At 39.0% G+C, this 24680-nt stretch overlaps 1 protein-coding gene across 4 annotated transcripts in view; it reads left to right on the forward strand.

The window, feature by feature from the left end:
- LOC140196191 (peroxidasin homolog) overlaps nucleotides 1-24680 on the forward strand; it is a 569369-nt gene that overhangs the window by 355583 nt on the left and 189106 nt on the right. For all 4 annotated transcript variants that reach the window (XM_072254973.1, XM_072254982.1, XM_072254999.1 and 1 more), the window contains one exon: nucleotides 2083-2200. In XM_072254973.1, coding sequence (XP_072111074.1) covers nucleotides 2083-2200 — 118 coding nt within the window. The remainder of the gene's footprint in view (nucleotides 1-2082; nucleotides 2201-24680) is intronic.

Consider the following 24680-nt stretch of genomic DNA (forward strand, 5'->3'; position numbering starts at 1 on the left):
GAATGCATCCTACTTATTAATTTTACAAAACTTCAAAGAAAATTTTATTTCAGATAGACCAGTATTTTGTATGGGTCGTAGGTTATTCAAGAGCAAGAAACCAAAAATATTTAGTGTATTTACATTGATAAGGTGGATTTGGAGCAATGTTTGGATAAGCAAAGACAACTGTTAGCAGACAGACAGATTCTAAAATAAAAATGTGATCCTAAAATAATTTGAATTCACAATTTCCAGAAAGAGAATTTAGAGTGGTAGTGACCTATTAAAATTTTGTGATAGAGAGGAGAAATCACAGCTATTTGCACATTTCCCTTCCATTTCTTGCCTGGAGAATGCACAGTTTTTTTCCCAGTGCAAGACACATAAAAGGAGATCAATGTAAACTACATTAAGCCAATAACAGTGACAGGACAGTGTATTAATGGAAAATAGAACATAGAACAGAACAGCAGAGGAACAGGCCCATTGGCCCACAATGTTGTGCTGAACTAGTTATATTAGTTATCATATGGCTAACTAAATTGAACTCTTCTGCCTAGGCGATGTCCATGTCCCTTCACATTCCTCACATTCATGTACTTATCTGAACATTTCTTAAAAGTACCTAATGTACCTGCCTCAACCACCACCCCAGGCAGCGTATACCAGGCACCCATCACACTCTACATAAAAAAAAAACTGTCCCTCACATTTCCTTTAAATTTATCCCCACCCACCTTAAATGCATGCCCTCTGCTATCAGACATTTCAGCCCTGGGGGAAAAAAAAGATGCTTTTTGCTTATCTATGCCTCTCATAATCTTATGAACTTCTATCAGATCTCCCTTCAGCATCTGCCATTTTAAAGAAAACAACCCAAGTTTGTCCAACCTCTCATTTTCACACATACCCTCTAATCCAGGCAGCATCATTCTGTACCCTCTCCTTAGCTTTGGCATTTTTCCAATAATGGAGTGCCCAGAAATGTAAGCAATACTCCAGATGTGGCCTAACTAGAGCTTTATAAAGCTGCAACATAACTTCTTGACTTTTGAACTCAATGCCTCGACTAGTAAAGGCAAACATGACAATTCACACAAAATGCTGGACTCAGCAGCCAGGCAGCATCTATGGAAAAAAGTACAGTTGGCCTTTCAGGCGGAAACCCTTCTGCAGGACCCCACAGCAGGAGTCCTGCCAAAGGGTTTCAATCCGAAACGTCGACTGTACTTTTTTCCATAGATGCTGCCTGGCCTACAGAGTTCCTCCAGCATTTGGTGTGTGTTGTTCGGATTTCCAGCATTTGCAGATTTTCTCTTGTTTTCAAACATGATAATTGCCTTCTTAACCACTCTGTCAACCTATGTAGGTTTCATGAGGTTATGAAGTTGGACCCCTAGATCCCTCAGCTCATCAACATTGTTAAGGTTTTATTTATTGCATATATTGTCACTTTCTGCCAGGAAGAGAAAATAACTGAAATACTTTTCAAGGGCAACACAGTGAAATGGGTTCCATACCTGAAGTTTCAACTGTTTCTCTGTACAGATGCTGAGTGTTTCTTTCAGACTTCCAGCATCTATAGTTTGTTTTATTCTTACAATGTAGTAGAGACTGTGGAATTTCAAGGGAGAATCTCGAGAAGATGAAATTCATAGCATTCAGAATGAGTGACATCAACCTTTCCGAATTTTGTATGTTTCTCACTGCAGTCAAACTTAGTGAAAGTTTTTTTGTGAAGGAAGTTCATAGATCTGGACTCTAAGTCCAACTGACTTCTACTGACTTGAGCAATGCTTTGATGCACCCCTGCACAGACATTAAACTGTTGTGTCAGATTTTCTAATCACCTTTTATACTATAAATAATGACTCAACTTGGTTTTGGATCAAACTAATTTTAAAACCAATAGCTGAATAAAGATTAGGATGCTTATTAAAGTTGAGGGATATGTTCATAAATCAAGACTGAGGCACCATTATCCATTATATTTTTTTAATTCCATGCCAAAAGATAAAATGTGCTGAAATTAAACAATTTTAATTTGAATATTTACACTTTTTCAATATGTTTGCAATGCAATTTTTTTATTGTTTCCAGAAAGACCTCGCATTACTTCAGAGCCTCAAGATGTAGATGTTATCTTAGGAAATACTGCCTACTTCACTTGCAGAGCTGAGGGAAATCCCAAACCTAAAATTGTCTGGCTCCACAATAAGTGAGTATTGATGCAGATATTTTTATTCTTTGCTGAAATGTCAGCTTTTTATTTTCCACCAGTTTTTTATTAGTATACTTATTTCAAGATAATTGTTATGATGGTGGTAATTTGGAAGATGTAATAGAAACTGAGTTGAGCGATCTTCGATCGCTTTTTGGTAAGTTCAAGGAATCTATTAATCATTGAATAACTCTATTTGGTGAAAATGATAATATTAATGTAAAAGAATTGATGTGTTATCTTAAAAACGCAGACAGGAGGCAATCTGCAGATGCTGGAATTTCAAGCAACACACACAAAAAATGCTAGCGAACGCAGCAGGTCAGACAGCATCTATGGGAAGAGGTACAATCAACGTTTCGGGTCCGGACCCTTCGGACTGTACCTCTTCCTATAGATGCTGCCTGACCTGCTGCGTTCACCAGCATTTTTTGTGACGTGCTAGCTGCTTAATTGAATTAAAAGAGCAGAAGCAAAATGGGAAGATAGAAACATGTAATGGAAGCCTATCTTTTTAATGTGATCCTGTATATATCATGACTAACAATCTCACAAACTATTGGATGTAATAATTATAAGAAAGTGAAAATTCTATGCACTGTCAAGGTGTTGTTGACTTGTACATAATTTCTGCCTGATCTTCCTCTGTTGAGTTATTGACCACCATTCACTCAGCCAACTTTTACTTGCTCGAATTCTGCGTGTTCCTATCTCGTGGCCTTTCCTGCTCATGATTTGCCTCAGAACTATATGGAACATCAGGTGCCATGACAGAGTAGTGGATAGCACTACACTATTACAGTTCGGGGCGTCAGAGTTTAGAGTTCAATTCCGATATCATATGTAAAGAGTCTATATGACCTCCCTGAGGAATGCATGGGTTTTCTCTGGGTCCACTGGTTTTCTCCCACAGTCTAAAGACATATCGTTTAGTAGGTTAACTGGTCATTGTAAATTGTACCATGATTAGGCTAGGGTTAAATCTGGAGTTGCTGGGTAGTGTGGCTCGAAGGCTTCTGCATTATATCTTTAAATAAAGCAAAATAAAATAAAATAACCTGTTGGAGTATACAACACAGAAAAGTTACACCTCTGCAGTTTGTGAAAGGTTTAATTTTCATCCAATTCTATCAGTATAACCCTCCAAAACCTATTCGCTCATATGCTTTGCATGAAACGTACCAAAAAATATCATTTTGACTACTTCCTCCAGGAGCAAGTGCTGTATCATAAAATGTTTTTAGTGAAGGTTTTTTTAATTCACTATTTTTGATTGAGTATCTCGGTTTTGCCATCAGTCATCCCACCTTGTTTGCTATTTAATTCCCATGCTTGAATGGAGTGATTGTAATATTACAACATTTTTAAAACCTACAGTAGGAGATTAAAATCATGTTTCTGCATTTTTAATTCTCTCCTATGCTTTTAGATTGTTAGGGTCCCCTGAAGCACCATCACTTTTAATATTGTACTTCATTGTCCCAATTGCATATTTGTTCTTGAACATATAATCTAATTTCTGTTAAAAAATGTAAAACTTCACATTTTCCTTAGTTGAAATTTATTTTCCAATTCCTTCTCATTTTGAAAGATTAACATTGTATTCTTCGAAACTGTTTCAATTCTCCTTAATATGTCTATCCCACCCATTTAATATATGCCTCTTGGTAATCTACATATATTTCAGATTTCAGAATCAGGTTAATTATCTCCGGCATGTGATGTGAAATTCGTTAACTTAGCTGCAGCAGTTCAATGCAATACCTAATACAGAAGAGAAAATAAATAAATAAATAAATTACAGTATACATATATTGAATAGATTAAAAACGTGCAAAAAACAGAAATAATATTTTTTTTAAAAATTGAGCTAGTGTTCAAGGGTAGAATGTCCATTTAGGAATCGGATGGCAGAGGGGAAGAAGCTGTTCCTGAATTGCTGAGTGTGTGCCTTCAGGCTTTTGTATCTCCTACCTGATGGTAACAGTGAGAAAACGGCATGCCCAGGGTGCTAGAGGTCCCTATTTAATGAACACTGCCTTTCTGAGATACCAAATATATCATATCTATGTTCAATATTTCATGTTGTTCAACAATTCACTTACAAATTTGTGATATTTTACAGTGTTAGAATTTTTCCCATTATAACAATCATTTTTAATCATTTCATAACGCTCCACAAATTCAACACAACAGTTTGTGCATGTGTGCAACCTCTGTCCAAGTTATGCAGCTCTCCCTGCAATTTTCCTTTTGGAGCACTGCAGAGGAACTTAGATCCTCTCACTGTCTAAATTCTTAGTATTTGCAACCTTCTCATCAGCTTGAATTCCCAACCCTAACCCTAAGACATTGCTGAATCACCTGAATTGCCTCACCATTGCACACTCATATCCCTCAAGAATCACTTCTCTAGCCTACCCCACCTTACCTCTTCCCTAATCCTCAAAGTCTGTTCATTAATTATTCTGTCATTGACAAAGGCCTTGTTGGCCTTAAATCCATGCCAGTTCCCTATTGAGCAATCCCATTAGTTCCCACCCCACTCCTTATTTTTCATGAAGTACCTCTCTCTCAATGCCCATCAATTCCCCGTTGATTATTTTGCTACTTCTCTACATCATCATCACCATTATGTGCTGTGTCGTATGACATGGGCGATCACGGTCTATGACCTTGATTGTTCTTGGCAAATTTTCTAAACAAGTGGTTTGCCATTGCCGCCTTCTGGGCAGTGTCTTTACAAGGTAGGTAACCCTAGCCATTATAAATACTCTTCAGTGATCATTCGCCTGGCGCCAGTGGTCGCATAACCAGGACTTATGATATGTACCAGCTGCTCACATGACCATCCATCACTTGCTCCCATGGTTTTACATGACCCTGATTGAAGGGAGGGATGGTGTTAAGCAGGTGTTACACTTTACCCAAGTGACCTGCAGGCTAGCAGAGGGAAGGAGCTCCTTACACCTCCTTTGGTAGAGACAGATCTCCATCCCACCTCCCTATACCAAGGGCTAATTTACAATAGGCTGCTCAGATGTCGGAGGAAAGTGGTGCAACTGGTGGAACCCCAAGCAGTCACAGGGAAAATATGCAAATAACACAGAGTCAGCATTGAACTCAGGTATCTGGGTCTGTGATGCAAAATACTACATCAGCATGATGGGAATTCTCCATTTCCTCCACCTACCTGCATCAGCAACCCAAAGTTTAAAGTAAAATTTATTATCAGAGTACATACATGTCACCATGTACAACCCTGAGGTTCTTTTCTCTGCGGGCTAATTTAACCCATATCCTTAACCCAACCTATTTCATTTGGCTGTCTGCCGTGCCTTTTACCCAGAGCACCTTCTCAGTTCTGGGAAAGAGGAAAGTGTGCAGCAACCTTTCAGTAGCCTCTGAGACCTCCACCTTTGTGCTGGAATTGATAACAACCAGACTCCTCACCATTTGTTGGTTCCTGTTGCAATGCCTGTTTAATACACTTTCTAACCCATTACAATTTTAGAAAATCAATTGAGGTTTGTTCACCATTGCTATTGCGTTTGAAATTCATATTAAATATTCACTGATTTTTAATATAAGCTTTTACATTTTTCTTTTAGACAATAACTTTCTTCTTGCCACGGTATTCTGACCAATATTTAGTTCCATCAAGTGGTATAGTTCTCCTCTTCTTAAATTTTAGCTATCCATCAGTTTATTGCTTTTCTTCTGTCAAAACTAAATATCTGCATTGTCAGCATACCTGTCTATCTTTTAAACCATTTTAAGATAGGTGAAACCCACTTAGCTCTGCTCTCAAATGCATCTCCCCCATTTCACGCACATCTGCTCTCACTCCATCCTCCCTCCACCCCACTGGAAATAGGGTTCCCCTGGTCCTCACCTACCACCCCACCAGCCTCCGGGTCCAACATATTATCCTCTATAACTTCCGCCACCTCCAGCGGGATCCCACCACTAAGCAGATGCACATCTTTCCCTCCCCACCTCTCTCTGGTTTCTGCAGGGATTGCTCCCTACGCGACTCCTTTGTCCATTCGTCCCCCCCATCCCTCCCCACTGATCTCCCTCCTGGCACTTATCCTTGTAAGCGGAACAAGTGCTACACATGCCCTTACACTTCCTCCCTTACCACCATTCAGGGCCCCAGACAGTCCTTCCAGGCGAGGCGACACTTCACCTGTGAGTTGGCTGGGGTGATATACTGCATCCGGTGCTCCCGATGTGGACTTCTATATATTGGTGAGACCCGACGCAGACTGGGAGACCGCTTTGCTGAACACCTACGCTCTGTCCGCCAGAGAAAGCAGGATCTCCCAGTAGCCACACATTTTAATTCCACATCCCATTCCCATTCTGCCATGTCTATCCACGGCCTCCCCTACTGTAAAGATGAAGCCACACTCGGGTTAGAGGAACAACACCTTATATTCCATCTGGGTAGCCTCCAACCTGATGGCATGAACATTGACTTCTTTAACTTCCGCTAATGCCCCACCTCCCCCACGTACCCCATCTGTTATTTATATACACACATTCTTTCTCTCACTCTCCTTTTTCTCCCTCTGTCCCTCTGACTATACCCCTTGCCCATCCCCTGGGTCCCCCCCTTCCCCCTTTCCTTCTCCCTGGGCCTCCTGTCCCATGATCCTCTCATACCCCTTTTGCCAATCACCTGTCCAGCTCTTGGCTCCATCCCTCCTCCTCCTGTCTTCTCCTATCATTTTGGATCTCCCCCTTCCCCCTCCCGCTTTTAAATCTCTTACTAGCTCTTCCTTCAGTTAGTCCTGACGAAGGGTCTCCGCCTGAAACGTCAACTGTCCCTCTTCCTAGAGATGCTGCCTGGCCTGCTGCATTCACCAGCAACTTTGATGTGTGTTAGTTGCATTTATTATAGATTTGAGGCAGGAATATGAACCAAGTTTTAAAAAATAACTATAATAAATATGCAAAATTAGCCATTAAATGAGCAGCAAATTTTCACTGTACGATGGAAAATGGGCTATAAATCATATGGGGTATCAAGAACTATAAAGGGAAATGCTAGATTCTATCTTTGATGCATATTTTTTTTGTGTGTTGAGTTACTTCAGAACAGGAGCCAATGGAGGCAGATTTATTGTTTCTGCCTTCAAGATAGTACATTGATTTTATCTGTGCAGTCTGTGAAGCAGATATTATTTATCTAGTCCACAGCCAATGATGTATTTTGAAATAGGCAAAATAGGACAAAGTCTATTATAAACTGACTCATGGTTTAATCAATGGTTTGAGGTGCTGTATTAAAATACAATCTGAAATTGGGAACGACATTTAGTGGATCAATTAGTAATGTGCCAGCAGATTAGAAATTAAAGCCAATCTTTCCACTGCATCTGGAGAAACCCGAATAAAAGCGGTCTGTTCACTAACAAATGTTACTGCTTTAGGGCCTTTCACCAGCTCTGTCATTGGAAATATGAAGCTCGTTCTTCAGATGTAAGATTTGGGTTCAATTAAGGTCTTAACTCAGACATGCAATAAAATTGAAATGAAATAAAACCTGGAGCAACGTTTGTTTGGAGCGATAATCTTTGCAGTGACAAATGTGATAGGTAATTTTTTTTTAACACTACAGTATTCAGACAACTTTAGTTTCATCTGATGACTTTAGTGAGGTAATGATGTTATCATTTTAAAATAACATCAGGTAGAGTGACCTGAGGCGGAACTGCAGCACTTCATGGAATCTTGTATCCAGTCACTTCAACAAGCCAGCTGCTATAAAATGGCTTTATTTGGCCGTGCACGTTGTACAAATTGAGAGAGAAAAAAACCATTCTTTGCTTTCTACCACTGCTATCTCCACATACCAATGTGCATACTTCATCAACTACAACAAAATAAAGCAATTTAGCATTGATTTATCGTTATAATTTGCAAGAAGAAAGCATAAACACTTCAAATCATGTGCTAATTCTCATTTTAAATGACAGAATTTCACCTCTTTATTACCAAGCCATCTGTGTAGAAAATACAGTATAATTATTTCCTTGACAATTAAAATAAAACCAGCAACTCTGTTTCACATAAACCTCTAAACTAGGAGCAATCTTGGAATATAATTATCCCAGTTATATATTTCATTGTTATTTCTATTGCAAAGTACTTGGCTGAAAGGAAGTTGCATTTAAATAGCAACTTCCACCAGCTCTGAATTTACTAAACAGGCAATTAATTATTTTGACATATGAATTTATATGCACAGGCACAGCAGGATGAGGCATGATCAACAGAATGCAAACTAGGTAAATGTCCCATTTTAGATTAGTGTTGCTATTTTCAGGGATAAAGGTTGATCGGATTCAGAATCAGTTTTCATATCATTGCCATATGTCGTGAAATTTATTGTTTTGCAGCAGCAGTACATTGCAATGCAGAATATAAGACTATAAATTACACTAAGTGTATATAAAAAAGAAAGTTATATTAAATAAGCAGTGTAAAAAGAAAGGGGACAATATACTGAAGTAGTGTCCATGAATGCATTGTCCATTCAGACATCTGAAGGCAGAGGGGGAGAAGCTGTTCCTGAAATGTTGAATTTGTGTCTTCCGGCTCCTCCTCCTTGATGGTACCAATGTGAAGAGGGCGTGTCCTGGATGATAGGGGCCTTAATGATGGATGCCACCTTTTTTTGAGGATCTCCTTTTGACGATGTCCTCTTTGCTGGGGAGGCTAGCACCCATGATGAAGCTAGACACCAAAAGTAACCTTATCATTTCAGTAGTGCAAGGAAAAGACAGGTAGCAGACAAGCATCTTTTACTCTATTTAGCAATCAAGGATGGAGTAGGTCCTTCCGGCCCTTTGAGCTACGCTGGCCCAGAAACCTATTAATCCCAATTAACTCAAACCTAATCACAGGACAATTTATAATGATCAATTAATCTGCCCGGTACGTTTTTGGATTATGGGAGGAAACTGGAGCACCCAAGGAAAACCCACGCAATCCATGGGGAGGACGTGCAGAGACTCCTGGTAGAGCAGTGCCACAATTGAACTGTGTACTCTTGAATATCCTGGGTTGTCATAACGTCACACTGTTCTATCTTGGTGCCCAGTATCAATTTTGGCAATACAGCTTTTCCTCAATACTGCACAGAAATGCCATTCCAGAGCATGCAGTCCAGTTTGTCCTGACGAAGGATCTCGGCCTGAAACGTTGACTGTACCTCTTCCTAGAGATGTTGCCTGGCCTGCTGCATTCACCAGCAACTTTGATGTGTGTTGCTTGAATTTCCAGCATCTGCAGAATTTCTGTTGGTTGAGTCCAGTTTGTTATGTCCTTTACCTTAGGGATCATGGTTCTGCTGTTGATGCAGGCTGATTCTGGCTTGAAACTTGCTTGTGAGAATTCTGTTTATTCTCTGCTGTGGAGAACTTTGAGGAAATCTAATATCGTAAAATAATGATGGGATAAGATTTTGTTATAATGCATAGGACATGGGAGGAATTAGAAGCATTATTGCCAATGGAAGACTGTTTGTGCCAGCAGAGATCTTCATTTGACACTGAAATGCACATCTAGAATAGATTGTTAGTATTTGTAAACAGGCATTGAAGAGTATGCTGGATGATTTCTTGAAAATTATTTAGCTCAGTGTAAACATTTCAATTTGTTTCTTTGTTTTGAGCGATGAGGGAGAAATTTCTGTACCTTGTCTTAAATTTGTCTTGGAGTAATATTCACTGAACTGGAAAGTAGGGCAACTCCTTCAATTGATGTTTCTTATGGTTATTTTGGTTTTTAATGTTGATCAGATGCAAATGTTTGGACCTTAGTAGACAGAAGAATTATCCCCCGTAATCCTACCTGAAATCAGATAGAAGAATATTGAAGAATAATGAAAAAAATGGTGCAGAAACATCTTAATGATTGAACATTGTTAACAGAATTTCTCTTCCCATATTATCCCCTCATCATTCCCCATTAGAGATTATTGTTTTATCCCTGGACAGAAATGACAACAGCAGAATTCAGCTTTGGTCCCCAGATGATTTCCAAAGAAATCTTATATACCGAGAGTGGATGACTTCTACACCTATTCCATTTAATGGCCGTTTTTGATTATCAAATGCAATGTGGCAGTAAACTGAGGGATATAGCAGTAAAAGATGTATGGACTGAAATAAAGGAGAACGATACTGCAATATTTTGGGAGTATAGAAACTAGAAATCTGGTGTTGGGTGCATGGACTATTAAGCAGAAGATCTTGCCTACTCTAGTTTTGAGCTCTGTGTGCAATTATCCTGCTAAATGGCAAGTATCAACTACACTGCTGCATAAACCCTATAGACTCAGAAGCTACTGAGTATTGGGACTCAGTGACCCATGACTGGTCAAAGTGGTGAAGAAACATTTGTTTGGTATTGACACTATGCATAAGGGTACACAGAGAAACCCTGTGAAAAGTGACAGTAGAAGCCACATGAGACCTACCTAACTGCCCCATCTGGTATTTCCTGCAGCATCCATGCAAGAGTTTACAGTTCTTTCATTGGCCTCATTTGTTATCTCAGAGCATACAGCATCAAGGAGTCAGCAGATCATTCTCAGTCCTGCAAGACTGCGTAAAATGAAGGAAATTGAGTTGGTGAGAACAATGGAATTGAAAACTGGTCAAGTTAAATTCCTGAATTGCCCATTAATGATACCCGATAAATGTTGATGGCAAGGGATATGGGAATGGACTTGCCGTTGAATATCAATGAAGGAAGACTTATTTTTTCCCTTCAAGATGATCATTAGTTGAACATTTCATGATACAAATATTACCTGGCACTTCCAAACTTGAATGTAGCCCAAGTATGGCTTTACACTGGACAATTGGAAGAGTTGAGGACTTTGAAAATTGTAAGTACCAGAACCTCCATTGTCACATTCTGCAATCTATGCAACTTCCCTCCCAGTTCTTGATCTATTCTGTAACCTGTTGCTGTGTGTCAGTTTCACACTCAACACCTGCAGTTGAAGACCATATTGAAGGCATACAGTACCTCTGTCTAATCAATGCTAAATCAGCAACTTGCCTAGACTAGATCTGCTACTTTCTCCTCATCAGTAAGACATCTGTGCTTGTTACCCCAAAGTGTTCATGATCCAGAACTCTGCTCCATTTATGTTATACTTCAAGGAAACATCTTCAGGAGAATGTATACAGCATAATGACTTGAAATATTCAGAAAAACATTACTGATAATACATAGATTTTTATTGTAAAAGACACATCCTATACTGCTTTAACTTCTGCATTAAATCATTCATACAAAAATATTGTACCCTTAATTTGTTAATTCTGCTCAGTGAACCAAATGGTAGCTGCTTCGAAGACAAACCATAATCCACGTAATCATATCCAGATACACAAATAACGGATTTCCTTCAATAAAATCTATAATGGCATTATTTCCAGAGGCATAAAATATCAAATCAATATGCCTTTTGGTGAACTTTCAAGGCTGGGACAATTCACGTCAATACATGTCCCAATGATGAATAAAATATGATATTGTTATGCAGTACATTCTTGGTATTCATGGATTCCCAGTCCTTTAACATCACAAATCTGAAATGCTTGTCATCATAGTTACTGTATATTTTTTTTTGCTGTCTCCTTTACTTGGATGTATATCTCTTCCTATTGAATTTTTTGCCTGGGCTTTGGGCCTTAGTGAATCTTCCTCTCATTTTATCATTGAGAGAAAAGATCAGCACCTGGTTGATGCTTTGCAGAATTGTCTTATTAAGTCTTAATACTCCCCTTCTAATATGTTAAAATTTCATCAGAACTCATCTCTTCATCCAAACTTTTGACTTAAAGTTTCAGTATTTGATTTTCTTTTTTCTTGGTAACATTATCTGAGTTCTATGAAGGCAAGTGATTACAGGATTTCAGGTGCATCACCGATACTTAAGGCACAAATGCCAAGCAGGCATGAAGGCATTTGCAAATGATATGTTTGTTTAATAACTTAGTCCTTAGCATAGACACTTATTGCCCAAGGTTAATAGAATAAAAGGCTCTTGAGAGTCCAGTTCTCATAGATTTTAATATGTGGTACTGTACTAATAAATGGTGTTATTTTGATGAAAGGGTGAAAACAGAGATGAAATAGATGTTCTGGGAAAAGAGATCCTCTGAGCTTGCAAGTTTGTTTCAAATTGCAGACAGCTTTAATTTGAACTTGCCTGGAGACACTGGTTTAGCATTAAAACACTTATGAGACAAGGTTTCTGAAGAGCATACTTTGTGAATCTTCATACCCAATTCCATTGATGTGTTGCTGATGCACAACAGGCTTCAGAATGAGTCAAAGACTGCACAAATCCAGACAGACTTCCAGGTGAAGAGAAGTTAAGGGATGTCTTGTACTTGTAATGGGAAGTAATCCCACACTCTCTTCACTCCTCTCCCACAATCACTGGTGCTGCTCTGATTGGTCTTAATTCAGACCAAGAGGGATCTACATGGGTTTCCGCTGGTTTCGTCCCACATTCCAAATGTGTACAAATTAGGGGTAGGAGTTGTGGGCCTGCTATGCTACATTTTCACCAGAAGTGTGGCGACACTTGCAGGTGGTTTTCTGATTTAATTAGAGGCAAATGATGCATTTCATTATGTATTTCCATGTTCTGATGTACACATGACAAGTAAAGTTAATCTTATCTACCTGTAAGGATGATAATTTCTAAGACACTTCCCCATCTCTACTCCCTTTCATCTAGTGATTTTGAAGTGGGATAATCCGCCACCCATTATATTTAGGGAAAATGCACAGAAACCATTGTCACATGTACTGAGATACAGAGGAAAAACTTGCCTTGCATATTGTTCGTACAAATCAATTCTTTGCACAGTGCTTTGAGCTAGAATAAAGCCAAGACAAAAACAATGCAGAATAAAGTGTAAAGGCTACCAAAAGAAATGCAATGCAGGTAAATGATAAAGTACATAATTATAATGAGATCATAATTAATTGTTGTTTGAGTGTGCAGAATTTGAAAGATATCCCAAAAAAAGAACCTACCCAGTTGTCTCAACAGTTCTTTCTAAAATTTTTGATTGCCAGAGAATGAGAAAAAACAATACACCTTGAAATAATCTTCGGAATGCTCAGGACCATCAATCAGCTTCGGACTATAATATTATATCAGTCACGGGGGACCAAAATAATTTCCAACTGAAAACAAAGTCCAGCTGCTCAATATTAATCTGTGTAAATGTTCCTGGAATTGGTGGAAACCCAATTACCAAACTGATATCTTTTCAGCAATGCATCTGCATCTGCATCTGTATTTTAGCTCAAGGTTCCATCTTAACCACGCCAGAGGCTCTTGAGCAACCGAATGAGATGCCTAAATTGTCGGCAAAATAATTCAATAAGAAGATAAAGCATAGAACAGTACAGCACAGGAACAGCCATTTAGCCCATAGTTGAGGCAAACTAATTAAATGGATAACTAAACTAATCTCTTCTGCCTGCACAAAGTCCATATCCTTCCATTTCCTTCACATTCATATGCCTATCTAAATATCACTAACATGTTTGCTGCTGCTGCCACCCCAGGCATTGCATACTATGCACCCACCTCTTTCTGTGTAATAAGCTTGCTTCTTACATCTCCTTTGAAATTTACCCCCCTCACCTTAAATGCATGCCTTTTGGTTTTATATTTTTTCAATCCTGGGGAAAAGATAAGAGGCTCTACCTATGCCTCTTATAATCATATAAACCTCTGTCAGATTGCCCCTCAGCCTCTGCTCCATGGAAAACAAGCCAAGTTTGTCCAACCTCTTGTTATAGCACATGCCCTCTAATCCAGACAACATCCTGGCAATAACTCAATCTATTTAGTATATGGAGACAGGTATATGGAGGAATTGAAGGTGGGGGGGTTATATGGGAGGCAGGGTTTGAGGGTCAGCACAACATTGTGGGCAGAAGGACCTGTAATGTGCTGTACTGTTCTATATGTTCTATGTTCTATTTATCTTTCATATTTCACCAAGGACAACTCAAACTCACTCAGTAAACTGCATCTGGTCTTATGCTGGTGAGTGAGGGGGGAGTAATATCTGTGGATTACTCACTGATGGTTACTGATTGGAAAATAGGGACCTGTGTTTAGCTGCTGGATGAATTTGGTTGGATTGTGTTTTGAGGGCCCCCGTAAAACATTAAGACCATAAGACCATAAAATATAGGAGCAGAATTAGGCCATTAGGCCCATCGAGTCTGCTTTGTCATTTCATCATGCCCTGACCAATCAAGAATCTATCAACCTGTGCCTTAAATATACAGACATTACTCACTGCCTTTACCTCCTATGCCCTACAAACTAACCACACACTCTTTTGCTGAAGTTTGCAGTACTGCTGAAACTCATGCGTCTCAACAACATCAGCAATGGGATATTAATGCTAACCAATTCCAGCCTAAATAAGTAATTGTCAGCTGACATGTAGAGCTGCGTGAACAATACTGGAATCCATTAGTCAGCTCAACCCATTATTTAGTGGCATGCACTTAATAAATTTCAGCTTTAGTAGAGGAGAAACTAGTGCCCAGGATTTACACTGTCATTGCACAGAAAGACTGTAGGGAATCAGGACAATGATAGAAAGGCAAAGTGTATCAGAAACAAGAGAAAATCTGCAGATGCTAGAAATCCAAGCAACACACACAAAATGCTGGAGGAACTCAGCAGGCCAGGCAGCATATATGGAAAAGATTATAGTCAATGTATCCTTGGATGTTAACTATGATCTTCTTTCATCCACAACTCAGTAATGTCCACAACGTCATGCCAGCCAATCTCTGACTGCACTACAAGATCACTTACCTTATTCCGTATACCTTCAGTCCTGTATTCATCACCCTTTTAGATTTTAACTCATCCCACTGACTACAATTTTGCCCCATCATCTGTCTGTCCTTCCTCACAGTCTCACTGCACATTTCATCAACTTTTATACTAACTGTCCCATTCTTAGCCCTATCACGCTGGCTGCTGTCCCCTGTCAAAGAGGGCAACACGTTAGGGTAGCTGTCAGAGCAACGCTTTGCAGCAGCTTGCAGTGAGATCGGGGTTCGATTCTCACCGCTGTCTATAAAGATTCTGTACATTCTCCACATTACCGTATGGGTTTCCTCTGGGTCCTCCAGCTTCTTTTCACATTCCAAAGATGTACAATTAGGGTTAGCAAGTTCTTGACATCTATGTTGGTGCCAGAAGTGTGGGAAAACTTGTGGGCAGACCAGCACAATCCTTGATAATTTGTTTTGACACAAATGACGCATTTCACTATGTTTCAAGGTGCATGCTACAAATAAATCTAACCTTTCTCTTTCACCTTCTATGTGCTGGTTCCGGCTTGCTGATGAGCTGTTGGTGACATAGTACAATTATATGTTAGCAGTTAACCAGATATATTCCATACTCCCCTATTCTATCAAATCGTTAGCCATATAACGAAATTAACTACTGCAACTTTTGACTCCTACCACTTTCTCATCCAAGTGATTCATAAAAATCACAAAGAGCTGGCGTTTCAGAACAAATCCCTGCATGACACTTTATCTACTGCTACCATCTGTTTTCTGAGGGCAAGACAAATCTGAATTGACACAGCCATGTTTCCCTGGATCCCATGCCTCCTTACTTTCTGAAAGGGCTTACCATGGGGAACTTTTTGAACACCTTACTAAAGATCCATATACTGCACATCCACCAGTCTACCAACATCAATTTATTTTGTCACTTCCCTGAGAAAGTCATTCAGGTTCGTGAGGCATGTCCTGCACCTAACAAAGCCATGCTGACTATCCCTAATCAGATTATGCTTCTCCAAATGGTTGTATGTCATTTCTCTAAGAACCCTCTCCCTAACTTTGCTCACCACTGATGTAACAATCACTGGTCTATAATTCACAGGATTATCCCTTTTACCCTTCTCTTATATTTTAGGGATACAGCCCTTACAGCCCTTTAGAGCCTACTGCCCAGCAACCCCTGACATTAACCCTAGCCTAATCACAGGATAATTTACAATGACCAATTAACCTACTGACCTGTACGTGTTTGGATTGTGAGAGGAATCCAGAGTAAGCCCAAGCATTCCACGGGAAGGACATACAAACTCCTTACAGAGGACGCTGGGGTTGAACTCCAAACTCCAAGGCCCCCAAGCTGTAATAGTGTCACACTAACAGCTATGCTGCCATGGCGCTCCTGAGATACAATTACAGCATATGAGCAGGTACCTAGATAGGAAAGGTATAAAACCATACATGGAGACCCAATGGGGACAAATGAGATTAGTGTAGAAAAGGCATCAATGTTGGCATGGATGAAGTAGGCCAAAGAGCTTGTTTCTGTGCTGTGTGCTTCTATGTTTCAATGATTCTGTGTATCCAGGGCTGGACTGCAAAAGTCCTTAAGTTAGGGATCAGATGTACAGAATATCCAGCACCTTTGATTCTACATATGTCATGGATGGATGCCAAATGTTGCTTGATCCCACTCAAGTGAATGGGTTAGTGATATTGGATGAGAAGTTTACAGCAGTTTTGTATTTTTATGTTAATCTTAATGTTTCTAGTTCATTTCTGACATGCTAAAACTATTTTGGCACTTCTTGCTTCCATAATGTCTTAAATGATTTAAGTTTACTTTAATTATTCATATAATTTTGAACTGCTTTTAAATATTGTACTAATCAGAGGAAATTTGGAATCATTCAAAGTGAATTGTATTGTGTGCCAAGTCTAGGTAAATATTTATTCAAAGTCTAAGGCAACATGTGTGAACTTTCCACAGTCTTCTTGGGTTTTCACTTCCTTAAGTTTTGAAATGGTTGATCTGGTGTTTTCTTCATTTTTCAACACCATGTCATTGCCTTTTAGTAAGGTTCTTATACAGAGCATCTTCTGTTTTTTTTTAATTCCTTTACAAAGAGTTGAACTGAGGCAACTTGATCTACTTTTCTACAAATACTTTAAGAAAAGTTAAATATTTCCTTTCCAACTTACTAGATTCCTCCAGAATCCAATCATTTCTTCTTAATGACACTGTTTTGGAAATCCTTTCTTTAATCTTAGAATTTCAGGAGATTTGATCAGCATACTTTTAGTAAGCAATCGTATTGGTATCTCTTTTCCTGAGCAAGTAAGCCTTTCATCATGCCTGCTCCAATACTGATGACTTTTACAGGATCATTTTAATGGTATGGATTTCTATTGTGGTGTATTTAAAACTGCATATATTAGATACAAATGCATTATTGCTAATGCTTATTATAGTATTTATTACAGGTTATGAAACACAAAATTCAAAGTGCTTTTCTTAAGGTCTTACCCACCTGTTATAACCACTGATATAGCACCTGAGGGAATATCAAATAATTTGGCAAAAATTTATTAGTATGTTTTAAAGTTCAGATCTTGCTTTCAATGACACAAAATAGAAAATCACACAAGGTATCTCTAAAAATAAATGTTGATGAGTTGGGTTATCTAATCTTTTGTTTTGAGCTATAACTCGTTCCATATATTATAAAACAGGGATCCCCAACCTTTTTTGCACCGCGGACTGGTTTAATATTGACAATATACTTGCGGACTGGCCGACCGGGAATGGGGGGTGAGGGGTTAATCACGACCACAATATAGGTGATAAGTCAACTATAAGTCCTTATAAGTGGCTAATACACTCAATTTAGTTTCTAAAGGGATTCATCTAATAAATTTAATATTAAATACACAGTGCATATTTTCCTCGCATGAATATAGTGATAAGTCAATTATAACAGTGGTCCCAAACCTCCGGGCTGTGGACCGATACATTGCCGCGAAGAATGCAACGGTACAGCGGTAGCCGGAATGCACACAGCACATCTTTAAGAAAAAAGCCGAAATAAACAAGCTAATTGATTAGGTGCTGCCCGGCACGTAAATGTCGGCCCAGATCAGAGGCGACGCAATCGGCAGTCTAATTAAATATGCGCTGTGTATTTAATATTCCGGCCACCGTTGTACCGTTGTATTCTTTGCAGCCCAAAGGTTGGGGACCACTGAATTATAAGTCACTTACAAGTCAAGAGCATCATAACATTTTAAGTAATGCTTGGATATTAAACATACAGCGCATATTTTCCCTGTATGAACGTATAAAATCATTGCAACACGCCAATATCGCTGAATCAGTGGGAGCCCTGGGCTTGCTTTCCTGCAACAAGACGGTCCCATCGAGGGGTGATGGGAGACAGCGATACTCGAAGGGGGTTCCTTATGTCCAGTGTATTCCGCAATTTAGTTTTTGTTGCATTCATTGCAGAAAACTTCGCTTCGCAGCAATATGATGTTGGAAATGGAAGCAAAATTTTCAGTGCTTTTGTGGCTATCTCAGGATATTCAGCCTTGACTTTGATCCAGAATGCCAGCAGAGATGTTATATCAAACATACTTTTCAGCCCACTGTCATTTGCAAGCTCGAGGCGTTGATCTTTTTTCTGCGCTGACATGGAAGATTCACCGGGGACATTCACAAATGGGTCACGGACCCATTCCTTTGCACTTTTTGGGTCATTTGCATCTTGGGTCACTGATGATCTCGCGTGCGTTAAAGTTCAACAGTGGGCGTGACAGGGAATGAGGAAAGGTGCAGCTGACTCATATCGCCAAATCATGTCATTTCCTCGTGGCCCGGTAGCACATGCATTGCGGCCTGGTAGTTGGGGACCGCTGTTATAAAACACTGAATGATTTTGATGGCAAAGCCTTGAAATGATTTATATTTGTACAGGGAATGACTTCTCATAAACGTTGCTAGTTTAGAACAGTAGACAAACAACTACCTACAACAGAAATGATGATACAGTGGCTATTATCTCTTATTGAGTGATGTTTCACTGAAGCTGCTAGTCACCCTCCCTTTATGCTTGTGCCTTCAAGCCGATTCCCAGGTGGCAAGCAAGTCCATATGTTGTGCTACACCTCCCTCAGTAAACATATGAGGGCCCGTCCCCAGAAATATTTTGAGAGCATGTTAACTGCGCTCATCTGGGTTACCAGCTGTAGAAGAGCATAAATCTTTGAGAGTATCTCTGACAATCCATAAATTACAATTCTAAAATTTCAGATTTTTTGGAAATTAAAATTGAAATTAAAATCACTGGAAAACAATGAAAAGCTTTTGGATGTATTTAAATTAACTTAACTAAAACAATTCTGAGAAAATTACCTTCTTCCCTGTTATTGTTTTTTCTCCATTAAAATGAATGAGGCCACTGTACTTCCACCACATCTAATCTGGCACAACCTGCAGGCATATTTTCCTGTCTGGGAAGTCAGCAGATGCTTGCATTCTTTCATGGTTTTTGTGGGGAATCTAATAGTGGAGTGCAGTGTCTAAAGTACAGCATTCAGTCGAGAAGAAGTTTGGGAATTCTACATTGGCTTGTAATGCCAAATTTCCACACGTTTATATAGATAGAAGTCAATGGTTCCGAAAGGATCTGCCATCTTTTAAACAGAAGATCTGTGCTTTTGGTACACTGCATGAGGCAAGTATATGAGTTTGTTCAAAATCAGACTTCTAGAATGCTTCTTATCATTGTTCAGATTTTCGGACTGCCTTGTTGGGGCTCATTTTTCCACATGGAACATTTTCATCACAACAAATATACCAAGGTGCTAGAAAATATTTGCAGTGACATTCAATGATTGAAAATTCTAATTCCTGTGAAATACCGAATAACAAGTCAGTCTTGCTGCACCCACACAATCTTTTCGATTTCCATTTTCACTTAAAGTATACCATATATTGTTATGTGCAGAATTATATTTATTTGCTGCACGATCTCTCAAGATTGTGACCATGTCCTCTGAACCTATGCATTTAAACTACAGTTTCTATGGTTTTATGTATGGATTGTGAAGTAAAGGCCATCAGTTTTTCATAATCAAAATTAGTTCAAATCAATTCAAGAATGGACTGACATATAAATGTTCTGTGCATTAAAATATATGCAACATAATTGTGTCCTGTAGAAACTTCAGAAGACAATCCATATATAAAACTGTAGGGAGCAGAGCCACCTAAGAGGATTAATTTTCCTTCTGTGCAGACAGCATTATTATTTGATTATGAAATGGCCAGGTGGGGTGTCTCCATTTGACATGCTGCTTTTATTTTACCTCATAGATTTTTTTCATAGCCGCAGCATATGCATTCAATTTACAGAATCAAATTTCTCTGGTTAGCTTTTTGCATCATCTATTCTGATAAACAACTCACGTCCCACAGAAAAAAAAATATTTAGTCTATTTAAATGTCTAGTTTTGGAAACTAAACCTGATGGTCTGATACTCCAGAGAAAACAACCCAGGATTATCCATCCTTTTCTCGTACCTAATACACTTCAATCCTAGTAAACCTCTTCTACATCTTCTCAATATTGTCCACATGCTTCCTATAGTGTCGTGATCAAAATAGAACATGTTTCTGCAAATTTGGGTTAATCAAAGTTTTATAGAGCTGTAACGTTTATCTACTCAAATCTCAGATACAGTGGCATGCAAAAGTTTGGGCAGCCCTGGTCAAAATTTCTGTTACTGTGAATAGCTAAACGAGTAAAAGATGACCTGATTTCTAAAAGGCATAAAGTTAAAGATGACACAATTCTTTAATATTTTAAGCAAGATTACTTTTTTATTTCCATCTTTTACAGTTTCAAAATAACAAAAAAGGAAAAGGGCCCGAAGCAGAAGTTTGGGCACCCTGCGTGGTCGGTACTTAGTAATACCCCCTTTGGCAAGTATCACAGCTTGTAAACGCTTTCTGTAGCCAGCTAAGAGTCTTTCAATTCTTGTTTGGGGGATTTTCACCCATTCTTCCTTGCAAAAGGCTTCTGGTTCTGTGAGATTCTTGGGCCGTCTTGTACGCACTGCTCTTTTGAGGTCTATCCACAGATTTTCGATGATGTTTAGGTCGGGGGACTGTGAGGGCCATGGTAAAACCTTCAGCTTGCGTCCATTGTGGATTTTGAGGTGTGTTTAGGATCATTATCCTGTTGTAGAAGCTATCTGCTTTTCATCTTAAGCCTTTTTACAGACGGTGTAATGTTTACTTCCAGAATTTGCTGGCATTTAATTGAATCCATTCTTCCCTCTACCAGTGAAATGTTCCCCGTGCCACTGGCTGCAACAGAAGCCCAAAGCATGATTGATCAACCCCTATGCTTAACAGTTGGAGAGGCGTTGTTTCATGAAATTCTGCACCCTTTTTTCTCCAAACATCCCTTTGCTCATTGCGGCTAAAAAGTTCTATTTTAACTTAATCAGTCCACAGGACTTGTTTCCAAAATGCATCAGGCTTGCTTAGATGTTCCTTTGCAAACTCCTGAATTTTGTGGTGAGGACGCAGGAAATGTTTTCTTCTGATGACTCTTCCATGAAGGTCATATTTGTGCAGGTGTCGCTGTACAGTAGAACAGTGCACCACCACTCCAGAGTCTGCTAAATCTTCCTGAAGGTCTTTTGCAGTCAAACGGGGTTTTGATTTGCCTTTCTAGCAATGCTACGAGCAGTTTTCTCGGAAAGTTTTCTTGATCTTCCAGACCTCAACTTGACCTCCACCGTTCCTGTTAACTGCCATTTCTTAATTACATTACGATCCTAGGAAACGGCTACCTGAAAACGCTTATAGCCTTCTCCTGCTTTGTGGACATCATTTATTTTAATTTTCAGGGTGCTAGGCAGCTGCTTAGAGGAGCCCATGGCTGCTGATTGTTGTGACAAGGTTTTGAAGAGTCAGGGTATTTATAAATCTTTGAAATTTGCATCACCTGGCCTTTCCTAACGATGACTATGAACAAGCCATAACCCTAACAAGTTATTTAAGGTCTGAGACCTTGGTAAGAGTTATCTGAGAGTTCAAATCTCTTGGGGTACCCAAAGCTTTGCATGGTGCTCCTTCCCTTTTTTTCACTCTAAAATTGTACGAAACAAAAATAATACACTAATCTTGCTTAAAATGTTGAAAAGAATGTTTCATCTTTAACTTTATGACTTTTGGAAATCAGTTCATCTTCTACTCACTTAACTATTCACAGTAACAGAAATTTTGACCGGGGTGCCCTAATTTTTGCATTCCACTGTACATGCAGTTTGATACGTTAAGCGGCCACTGTAAATGACCCATCTCAGAGATATGGAGGTTGATAGATTAAATGGCCACTGTAAATGAGGGCAATTCACAGGAATGTGGGGAAATAAATTGGGATTCATGTAGGATAAGTGCAAATGTGTGCATGATGTTCAGTACTGACTGTGTGTTATGATACTATGACAATGAAAAATGTGATTACAGAATATGAAATTTAAAACATTGTTTTGCAAATATGATAAACAAGATGGCTGAAAGAGAATGTTACCAGGACTGGGGGGCTCAAGATAAGAGAAGAGACTGGAAAAGGTGGGGCTGTTTTCCCCAGGGTGAAGAAGGCTGTGGAGTGAGCTTATAGAAGTTTATAAAATCATGATAATGTGGTCCTTCTTTCTCAGAGTAGGGCAGCTAGAAATAAAACTAAAGATTTAAGATTAGAGAGGAAAGACTTAAAAGGACTATAAAGGCAGATTTTTCATACAGAAGATGGCTGGTATTTAGAATGAGTAAATTGTAGTGGTGGGTTTAATTATAACACTTAAAAGACATTTGGACAGCTTCTTAGATAGAAATAGGCCAGATGCAGGCAAATCTGCCTAGCACAGGAAAGCACCGTTGGTCAGCATGAAGGCTGTGTTGCTGAGTTGAATAGGTGTATAGCCCAACAAATCTTTTCTTTCTTTTCTGTGGCATAACCAAATGTACTGATTCTTTGGCATTTGCATTGATAATCCCTAACACTGTAACAGAGGATCAGGCAAACTTCCTGCAGAAAAGGCCAATATGATTATCTGATTCAGCTGGCATCACAGCTTTCCATGTTTATGATGTTGCTATGTTGATCTACTGATTAGAGTTTTGAAATTAAATGTCAGACAATGCACTTCCTTAATGGGATTATATGATTCAATTCTATGAATATCATGAGTGGGAAGAGCATTCCCTTATCACCCTCATTCAAGAAGAAGAATGGCAGAACCTTGCAGAGCAGAATGAGCCCCTTACAATGGTGCATTCTATTCCATAAATCACTGCCTAGCTTCAAATCTTCCTCAGACAAGGTCCCCTTTCATCGTATCTGGTATCTCCCACACCCAGCATTTGAAAGAATATCTTTATCCCCCTATGATAATGAGCTAAACAATTACTATAGTTAGTTCAACCAGAGATCACACTTTCACACTGAAAACCTACTCTAGTGTGACTTTATGTACAGTATACTTGGGTAAATGGAGTGTATATTGAGACAAAGTGAAGATGAATATAGCAACTATTGTTATATCATATCATGAAAACAAATCAGTGTTTCTGGGGAAAGACTTACTGAGCAAATCAAACTAAACTGAAAATATGATTTCAGCCCTGTGTCCCATAAATCATATCTTAGTGCATTGTTGGAAAAGTGTAATAATATTTTCAAAGACCATTCCATTAGCATAACAGGAAACAATGTTCTCATATATGAAATTACCCAAAAAAGCAAATCTGGGAAATAAACAGATTGTTCTTTGATACAGCATTGAGTAGGCCCTTTGTGCCTCTTGAGCCGTGTCACCCAACAACCACTGATGACCTCCGATTTAACTCTATCCGATCTGCAAGTTACAATGACTGTTTAACCTTCTAACTGGTACATCTTGGGACTGTGGGAGGAAACCAGAGCACCAGGTATTCCATGGGAAGGACATGCAAACTCCTTACAGAGATTGCAGGATTGAAATCTGAACCCTAATGCCCCAAGTTGAAATAGCATCGTGCTAACTGAGACGATTGCATTCGAAACCTTCTGAAACAAGTTACGAAACTAGGCTTATTATTGTTGTTCATTACATGTATTGATAAAATACCTACATTTCATTACTGTCTTTACAAAAATAAATGGAGTCTTGCACCTTTAACCGACAACATTCTGTTCTCTATACTTACCCCACTGTGATCCTTGCTATATGTGAGAATCATCAGAGTGTAAGCACAACAATGTAACAATAGCATAGGCATTCTGTCTAACAACAGAAGGTCTAAAATCGTCTGCCGAATACATAAATATCCTCTGGTTATGTGTTGTATAACCTCACAGTGCAGACAGAATCTTTATATCCACCACTTCTAACATGAAAATCTTTGCCTTTAAATTCCATTAAGTTTCCTTAATTACCAGTTTTACATTCAATGGTATTTTCAAGGAATCCTCAGAACCACGTGTACATTTTGGTCTCCGTTCTCCCTTTCTGGCTTCTAAAATCCCAGCATAACTCC

This window comes from Mobula birostris, chromosome 1 (assembly GCF_030028105.1).
Source record: "Mobula birostris isolate sMobBir1 chromosome 1, sMobBir1.hap1, whole genome shotgun sequence".
NCBI classification, from domain to species: Eukaryota; Metazoa; Chordata; class Chondrichthyes; order Myliobatiformes; family Myliobatidae; genus Mobula; species Mobula birostris.